The 9,030-nt window shown below is 43.0% G+C and overlaps 1 protein-coding gene across 1 annotated transcript in view; it reads left to right on the forward strand.

Annotated features, from left to right (window-relative positions):
• The window catches only part of LOC120961561 (autophagy-related protein 13 homolog), a 39,298-nt gene extending 32,926 nt beyond the window's left edge, over positions 1–6,372 (forward strand). Inside the window, exon 4 of the mRNA XM_040385350.2 lies at positions 2,847–6,372. Within this exon, the coding sequence (XP_040241284.1) occupies positions 2,847–3,684 (838 nt within the window). The 3' untranslated portion in view covers positions 3,685–6,372. The remainder of the gene's footprint in view (positions 1–2,846) is intronic.
• Positions 6,373–9,030: the final 2,658 nt, after the last annotated feature.

Consider the following 9,030-nt stretch of genomic DNA (forward strand, 5'->3'; position numbering starts at 1 on the left):
CAATCCACACAGAGCAAAGTGTCGTCGTGCAGGTACGTCACACCAGCGCACACCACTATCAAGGAAATGGAAAGTGGTTGGAGCGTGATAATAGTACACGCTCTCCAAAAAAACGGGGCTACAACATCCGCAAGATAGCACACTAATTCCAGTGGGAGCACATACGCCAAGCTGCGGGCTTAATCTCTCAGAGGACACCACCTGAAGAGTTTATATCTTCTGAGTGACTCTTGAGTTTACTCAGAAGTGCACACGGTGGACCCTCAAAGGTGTCATGATAAGACGCCAAGCGATAAGACAAGTTTTATGGTGTATACTTGAGGATTCGTTTCTAGAAATTGCCTGATTGAGCTGAGCTCAGTTACTCAGAGATCAGGTGCCAGCGATGCGGTGAGTAATCGTGTGGAATGGAAGCCGTTTTGTAGTGTTTAACTCAGCAAAGTTTGTGCTTGGCAGGCGGTGGTGATGTGCATTAAATATTCAACAACCCCGCACGACTGTGGCTCATCATCTCGTGCCAGGTGAGCGAGTTGCTGCCGCCACTTGCTCATGTGATTACAGATCCAGCGATAAGCAATCTTCAACGGTCTCCTCTAGCGGGAAACACCAAAGCCATTGAATAATCTTTGATGTTTGGTTGGACCGTACCAGTGGTGGAATAGGTGTGATAAGATTAGTCAGGCTTTTCCATCCCACCAACTCCACAAACTTGGGATACACTATCACACCAGCAGCAACATTGTTGCGGCAGAGAGCAATTTTGCGGTAAAATAATAACCGGATCGAGGCATACAGCGACACTGAGAGATACGTGGGGTTACGTGATAGTACCACCGATCACCGTCAGATGGCAGTCAGTGCCTCCGCTCACTCACTTTCAGCTCAGCAGCGCATACCTTTTCGGGATGGCGTCCAATCGAAGGGAGGCTTATAATCACACTTTTGCCTTCCAATCAGCAGTTATCTAGGGGACCGGCGGTGGGTCAGTTTTGTTATACCTTCCCAACCTATCCCGCCGGGGTCATCGTTCATTTTTAATAGCTTTTACTGCACCGCAACAGTAACTGGAATCGGGCAACATCTCTCGCATTTTGCATTTTGCAGTTATTATTTACGATGCAAACCAATGAATGCTTTACTATCAACATTTTAATGAACTTTCTGCACAGTTACAAAGTAATGTGTATCGCAATTTCTCCCTCTGAACGCTTTCCACGCTTCTCCCGGTAGTGTGGGCAGCAATAAAATCGGATCTAATTGGCCCTTTCACCGTTCAAAGCAAAAAAAAAAAATGATCATAAACTAGTCAACTTTTGACTGCGTGGGTAGATTCATTCATAAAGCCCGTGCCGTAGAGCAGTCAAACCTCCACACATCCGTTCACCTAACGAACTCCGGAGGCGTGTGAGATCTATGCTGCGAATGGTGGGCTAAGCCAAGAGTTGCCCTTACCACTACGCGCGGAGGTATGTACCTCACGTGGGCGATGCCGATTTCAGCGTAGGCATCACATGTACCTACAATAAATTGGCTCCTTCTCTATCTCTGTCTTTCCATGCGGTGGACACGTCAAACCCCGCTGGTGATCGATATATCACTCCGATTACATGCAAACCATCGCAAAACGATCGCTCGCGAGTAGCCGCTTTTTTTAATAATTTAACACCAAGAAAGGAGCTGCTGTGCCGTGCCAACCTACACCAAACTAAAGGCAATTATGCCTTGAGTTGCCACTTTTTTTTCAACTCCATTTGGAAATTGTCTGTCCGCGTTGGGGCGGAAAAGTGAAATATGATTACGAAAGGTGGCGAGACACTAGCGGGGATTGGCGCACCGTTCCTCGAGGCGACTGTTTTCTCCCCCGGGGTGTGCAACCGGCTCGTGGCTGCATCGTGGCGACAACCACTCTTGAAGGCCTATTTATGGTCAGAAGTCGGAAAGACACGAAAGCGGGCGCCGTTCGGTCGAAGGCGTCGCGTATGGAGCGCTCAAGGTACTAGCCCAGGTTTCTGAGCCCACGTGCAATTGTTGCTACCCCTTGCAGATGGTCACAAGGGGTTGGTGTGTTTTTTTTTTCAGTGTGAGAGCAGCTCGAACCCCCCTTTTTCGATGCAAAGATTCGATGCGATTGGGATGAATCATACGATTTTACAGCACGGTGCCTTATCGCTAGTTACACGTTACTTTCACGTGACGCGCGATGTGCTTAGGGGTTAGAGCCAAGTCCACCAAGAACGTGCCGCTCTGACTAAAAGTTTCGACATTCCAATCGCTAATGAATTGTCTTGTTTGGTCGAGCGAGTCGATTCTGATAAGCCGCGAGAGGACTGTGTGCGGGGCTGTGACTCGGAACGGCTGTGACTCAACTAGCTTGCTGTAAATACATAGAACCGTTTGTGTTTGGGTACGTTGCCAGCAGGGCAGTTCAGTGGAATTTCCAGCTTCTTGGAATGGCACAGCTGCACTTTCTGAATGCAGTTTTTATCTTCAAACCCATTTCCTCCCGCTTGCTGTACAATATCAATGACGCACGAAATGGCGTTGGCGAAATGGCGAACCAGACGCGCGCACACACAGAGCGGAAGGTTTCAAGATTGGCAGGAAGATTGTCATAACAGAACGCATGCACTGTACTGTAAACATACGGCTGCGTGGAAAATCCGTTTCGGCACGTCCAGATGTTGTTGAAATGTGGAAGTAATTGATGAAAACACACGCGCGCACAGGCAGATTAAAACGTAATTCACTCTGCCAAAAATAAAACGCACGATAAGATAACAACGACTGTTTACTTTCGCACTTCACATATGCTAATCTATCTCTCTCTCTTTACCTTCTCTTTGCAGCGAGAAAAAGGTGATCGATCTGGACAAACCGATGCGCTGCGGTGCATTCGTGGATGCGTCGCGCGTCAAGAAGCCCACCGAGGACGACTACACACTGCCGGAGACGCCCCCGTTCAGCTGGCTGCTGCCGAAGCCGCGCGACGAAAGCACCTTCCGCGGTGGCGAGGGCTGCGAGGATCGGGTATCGCTCCACTCGCCCACCAACGTGGACGAAAACTGCTCCAGCAACGCGAACAATCTCAACAACAACAACGCCAGCAAAGGCTCGTACGAGTCCAACAGTGGCCCGATGCATTTCCGCCTCTCCCAGTCGCCCAAGAGCGGCGACGCGATCGCCACCGGCGCGATACCAGTGCCTGGCGCGGCGACGGTAGCGATGCCGGCGGCCGCCACCACCACCGGCAGCTCGACACCGCCCCCCAGCTCGCTCGGTGGGGCCGGCAGTGAGCTGCGCCGCTCCTCCCGGTGGTCGATACGGCGCGACCCGTCCGAGAACGACCGGATGCTGAAGGAGCTACAGTTCGCGTTCGCGGAAACGACGGCCCAGGGCGAGCTGGCCAAGTTCCTGCGCGAGTGCTCGAACGCGCCGACGCTGCACGAGTTCGACGTGATGCGGTCGAGCGGTGCGGACACGCTCACCGAGGAGGACCACATCATCGACGGCAGCCGGATACTGACCGAGGCCGACACCTGCCCGGACAGCGGCGAGGACGAGGAGGAGGGCGACGTGCTGGCGGATCTGACCCGCCAGCTCGAGCAGTTCGAAACGTCCCTGCCCGAGTACGAGGACCTCGTCACCTCCCTCTGCCAGTCGATCGACAGCAACTCGAACAGCTAAGCGGGTGAAGAAGCTGGGAAGGAGTGGAGTCCAGCCGGGATTATATGTATATGATATGATTAATTTTAGCGAGGGAACCAACCTGTCGACTGATACTTTTTTTTGATGATATTCATCTTCACACACACAGACACAGGCAACTAAAGTAAAGCATTATGCAGTACGACACGTGTGCGCGTGTTTGTATACGCTAAACATGGCAAAAAGCGTTTGAATTGAGACAGTGTGTAGCAGCGGCCAAAGAGGAAAGAAATGAAAGGAATTGTTTTATGCTGTTGGGGAAGGGTTTTGTGAGGGGAAGAGGTCAGGAAGGAAGTTTAGAATGGCCATGAGTGTAGTTTTTTTCTTTTTTCTTTTGCAAAAGATCCATTTTCCTTGCCTTAGCCATTTAGAAAGATGAGGATCAAACACAACACTGTAGCGTTTAGGCGGCGGCGTATGTGTGGTATGATGTTGCTGCAAAAATCTATCTTTATGATCGATACATCGATGAATCAAAGTTCCTTAGCGTGTGTGCGTGACTAGTGATGAGGGGGATGGGAGAGCGAGGGAATGGGACGTTAGGCAAAGAAGTAGAGGAGTTCGATATCATCCCCTTCGCTAAACAAACCCCCATTACAGAAAGGATATTTACATTCATTTAACGGTTATTATTTATCCAACTAGGAGACAAAAGCAAGCAAAATTATATTCTAATTAGTACTTTAGCGCAACTACTGCTTCTACTATCAGCCATATATATATATATACACACATACAGACACACACCATTTATACGGCGGCAAAGGAAAGCTTTCCGCTCCAATATATGTTTTGCATATCGCGGGTGTGCGGTTTTTGCACACCCCTCAATGGGTCTTTTCGTGGAAAAATGTTGGAACCCAATTGGCTTTAATTCGTGTTTTTTGCTTTTTTCCCTTTTTAGTCCCCCCTCTTTTTTTGCTTTAAGCGCGATATGTAAGAAGGAAGGGGAAGTAGTAGCTTTTAGTAAGGTAAACCAGTAACCAGATTGTTAAGAAACAAAGCTTATAGGGCAAAGAAGGAGAAAGCGAGTTTACGTTCTTTATGGAAATGTTTCCCAGCAACACACCCACCCTTTCGGAAGCACTGGTCTGCTGTAAATAGTACAAAAAGAGCAACGGCTAAACCAACGGTTGCTTTTAGTAGCCTTCTTTTATATCATTTTCGTTATGCATTCATTTGTAAATAGGCAACACAACATAATTATTCAGTTATTTACTCTTTCGATGTTAAAAAGTGCTTTGGGGGCAATGAGATGGGTGGAGGGAAAACACTTTCCCATACTTTTACGTTCAGTATGGGAAAGTGTTTCTCATGGCGCAATGAAATGTTTGAATCGAAGAGAGAAAACTACTACTGCGTATGGAACGATTAATCAAAAAATACATCGTTAAAGTCAGACACTCCGCGGCCGCCGAGGAGGTGGTGTGCCTGTGCGTATGTCTCCTATTGTTATTAACGGTTTTTATCCTTTCTGTCAGATTATATTCAATTAGCAAACCAACCAAGCGGGGATACATCATGGGGAGAAAAAGTTAAGGGAAGCGTTAAGGCAAAATCAATCTATTTAGGACAAAATGGGGCACAGCAGATTAAAATATAAATATAAGCTGTACAGTGGATGCCTATGCTTTAGCGTTACTTTTTTCTGTTTGTTTTTCATTCTAGTACACTAGTAGCTTACTCTTTACCTTCAAAATCATACTTACCGCTACGTACACAGACACACGGCGTGTTTCTAACGTAGGTAACGTTTTCGTGGAACATCCAGGAAAGCGGTTCAGTTTTGCAAGCATCACACTAATATGGGTTCATCGTTACCTCTCACAATATTTTCTATCCCCTTTTTGCTGCATCCCAAACATTTTGTCCAACACACAATAATGTCGATTTACATGGCCAAACATTAAAAGATAAGTGCATCAAGATTATAAACGTATTCATAATGTGTAATTATCGCTCAATCAGACACTTTGCTTGCTGTGCGCTACAACTACTATTATTCAGGTTCTTAAGTTTTTTTTATAAATCACTTTTCAAACTGAGACTGAAGAACGTAATCGTAACACACAGAAAAGTCACTGGTTTGTGGGTGGATAGAAGCGTCTGTTTTTTAAGGGGTTGTTCTTTATTTTGCGCTAAATTAATTGTTACTGGAATTCGAGTCATTTTATTTTTCTTCTTGGAGAACATAGAACCTAGCATAAAGAGGGATCTGGGGGGAAAATATGAGCTAATTTAGCAAAAAATGGATATGTTTTGGCAGGCAGAGGAACAAAATCACAGCATAAAAGATAAGATTGGCAGCAGGGACATTGCATTACGTTTTGAATTAATTCAGATGGTTTTAGGGAAAAAAAGACGCGAGACGATATGTGGGTGGGTGGCATTGTAATGGTATTTTTAAACTCCGCAAACACTTTGTTTTCCATCAGCCTAGTTTGACAGTCACTGTGAAACCGAATGGTTAATGCATCACCCCCTCCCAAAGAGTAACGGAAGGAGAATGCGAACGCGATCCTCATTAATGCCACGATAGAATTTTGCTCCGGAACGATTCATTTTTGCCCTAATTCACATTGTCACTCTACAGTATCAAGAAATAGTAACAGAGAACAGCATCATGTCAGCAAACAAATAAAACCAAATTGTTAAGAAAACAGAGAATATTAATTTGTCTTTTTTCTGTGGAGAGTATTTTTGTTACACCCGAAAAACATGGTTAAAAAAGCCTCTAGTTTGATTAAGGATATAAACAAGTTTTTAGAAGAAAAAATCAACATCGAATTGACGTGTTTCGTTAAGACAACTCTCAAGAAACTTATCAATCAATCAAAAAGCTTTCGTTAAGTTTTTTTTTCGGTATCTCAATATGAAGTAACTCAAAGCTCGAGCTTTTCTTTGTGTGAAGCTTCTGCTCAAGGGGTTACACTATGGTCAATATCCATGACAATCACACAAAAGCCATATTTTATGAATTAAAACGTAATTTATTTATTGTATATGATTTATTGGAAAATCATCCTTAATTCAATTTATCAAAATATCGCATTAAAATGCTCTCCACTTCCATGCAATTTTAAAAATATAATTAATAATTATCATTTGTTTAATGGTTATTCCATTCAATCATATTAATGTGTCACGAAAATAATAGAATGCAAATTCAATTACCAAAACCTTACCGAGACAAACGTTGCTCGCTCACGTTGCCTTCACGGTACCACGATCCCCTTTGTGGCCAGGTTTACGCGGTGCCACCGCGCCTACCTTGACTGAGGTCACACTTCGCACATGCGTGCCTTCTGTGCCGCCAGCGAACCGGAACATTAACGTACCAAACACCCGCAAACACGCTCACCCGGTTAAGCGGGGCGCCAAGAAAAGCTTCGCTCCACACGCACACTATCGCGCCATAAGCTGCAGCTACACATATCCTGCCTGATGCGTTTTAAAAGATCCACCGGCACTATCTTCCGTGGCACTTTTGCTAGCTTCCGCCTTATACTTCCCGGTAGAGTTTAAAAATTGTTTAGAATTGTGTTCGTCTTCCTACTGCGTGGGGAGCGCTTAACCAAAGGACATCGGCAGTGAAGGATGACTTTGGCTAAAAATGGGCTCCATTTCCTCGTGTTGCCGTCGTGTTGCTAATGAGCTGCTGCTGGCTTAGTGGGCGAAGGCAGTGGGAAACGGTGGTGATATTAATCTTGATACTAAAATTTGGGGACAATTTTCAGCAACAGCCTTCACGCATTTGAATCTCTTAAACATCGGTTCAAATTAATTAACTAACGTCTTTTAGATATTTTTATAGTGCAATTGAAAATCTCGTTCAATGAAACTAGAGCAAATAAATATTAAGCGTCAGCTTTTAAACTTATAAAATTCATATGGTAAAACCTGAACACGAGAAAACTAATAGAACAAGTTAAAATTTAGGTTGATCATTTTGGAATAAAATTTCCATTTAGTAAAATTTAAAAAAAAATGTAGGTTCTCTTCAATTATTGTAAATTAAAAGTAATTAAGTTATTTATGTTAGTGTGAAATGTTCTCTGTCCTTTAACAAAGGGTTTATAAGTTAAATGGGGCCATTCCGATACTTAATGACCCAAAAATCTATTATTTTGTGAAATGTGTTCCAAATTAAACATTTTTCCAAAATCCTTAGGATTTCATAACGATACTCATATTTTTGTTAACGTTCTAAATTACCACATAAAAACGCAATTATTAGTTTTTTAACATAATTGTTATCAAATGAAATTATTTTATTAAAATTTATTGCATTTTGATCATATTTACGCATTTTTAAGTGTTTTTTACAATAGTGCCATTATAGGTACGCAAAATAGGCATGTTCCTATAGTCTTCCTATAGTCTTAGTTATAATATCAATGAAAACATGACCTTTTAGATTTTTTTTCGACAATATTACGATGATGTCGTACTGTTTTCATTAAAATAAGCAACAGAAATAAATTTTCGGTAAGTAATTTACCAAACAAAAGCCAAAATTCGCTTATCTGGCTGAGTAAAAAATCGACTTCAAATCAAGCTTTCTCTTCCGGGAGTGTTTTGACGACAGGTGTTATACAGTACTTAGGCAAAATATTTTCAACAACCAAATTTATACATTTCTTCCGACACTGTTTTTGAGGCATCTTTGTTTACCACCACTATATACCACCATTATAGGTACAACGAAGCAGTCACAAAAATATGTACTTTTTCGTAAAATTGATGTGTTTCATGGTAAAAATGATTGTGATTGCAAAGATAAAACATATTCCAATTGCTATGTGTCAAAATATGCATGAATTTACCTTCCTGATACTTTAAATGTAGCAAAACACATTTGTACCACTACAAATTGCGTGACTGTTGGTACATTAACCCTATAATAATTTTGTTTTTTTTTATACTATCTTTTTGCGTTGCTGATCATTGTTACAAAGCTTTGGTTAACAAATGATCTGCTAAGCACTTCTTACAACGTTTAGATCACCCAAGAAGAATGTAATACAAAACAAGAGGATAATCTAGACGAATGTAACGAAAGAAAAGAAAATAAAGTAAAATCAACAAATTCCAGCTATACGTCATGCAAGAGACGAGAATCTGAAATTAGCATAACAGTGTGATAGGCGATGATTTCATTTCTATCACCAAACCTAGAGCCATCGCCGAAGCTTGCCGGCACAGTACAACACCTTAGAGAGAAAAGAGAAAGAAAAAGGAGGAAAAAGTAGAGAAATTCGTTAAGTAAACACAAAAATATCCAAGAGAGTATTTCTCTCTCGCCGTCCACTATCAAATGACAGA

This window comes from Anopheles coluzzii, chromosome 2 (assembly GCF_943734685.1).
Source record: "Anopheles coluzzii chromosome 2, AcolN3, whole genome shotgun sequence".
NCBI lineage: Eukaryota > Metazoa > Arthropoda > Insecta > Diptera > Culicidae > Anopheles > Anopheles coluzzii.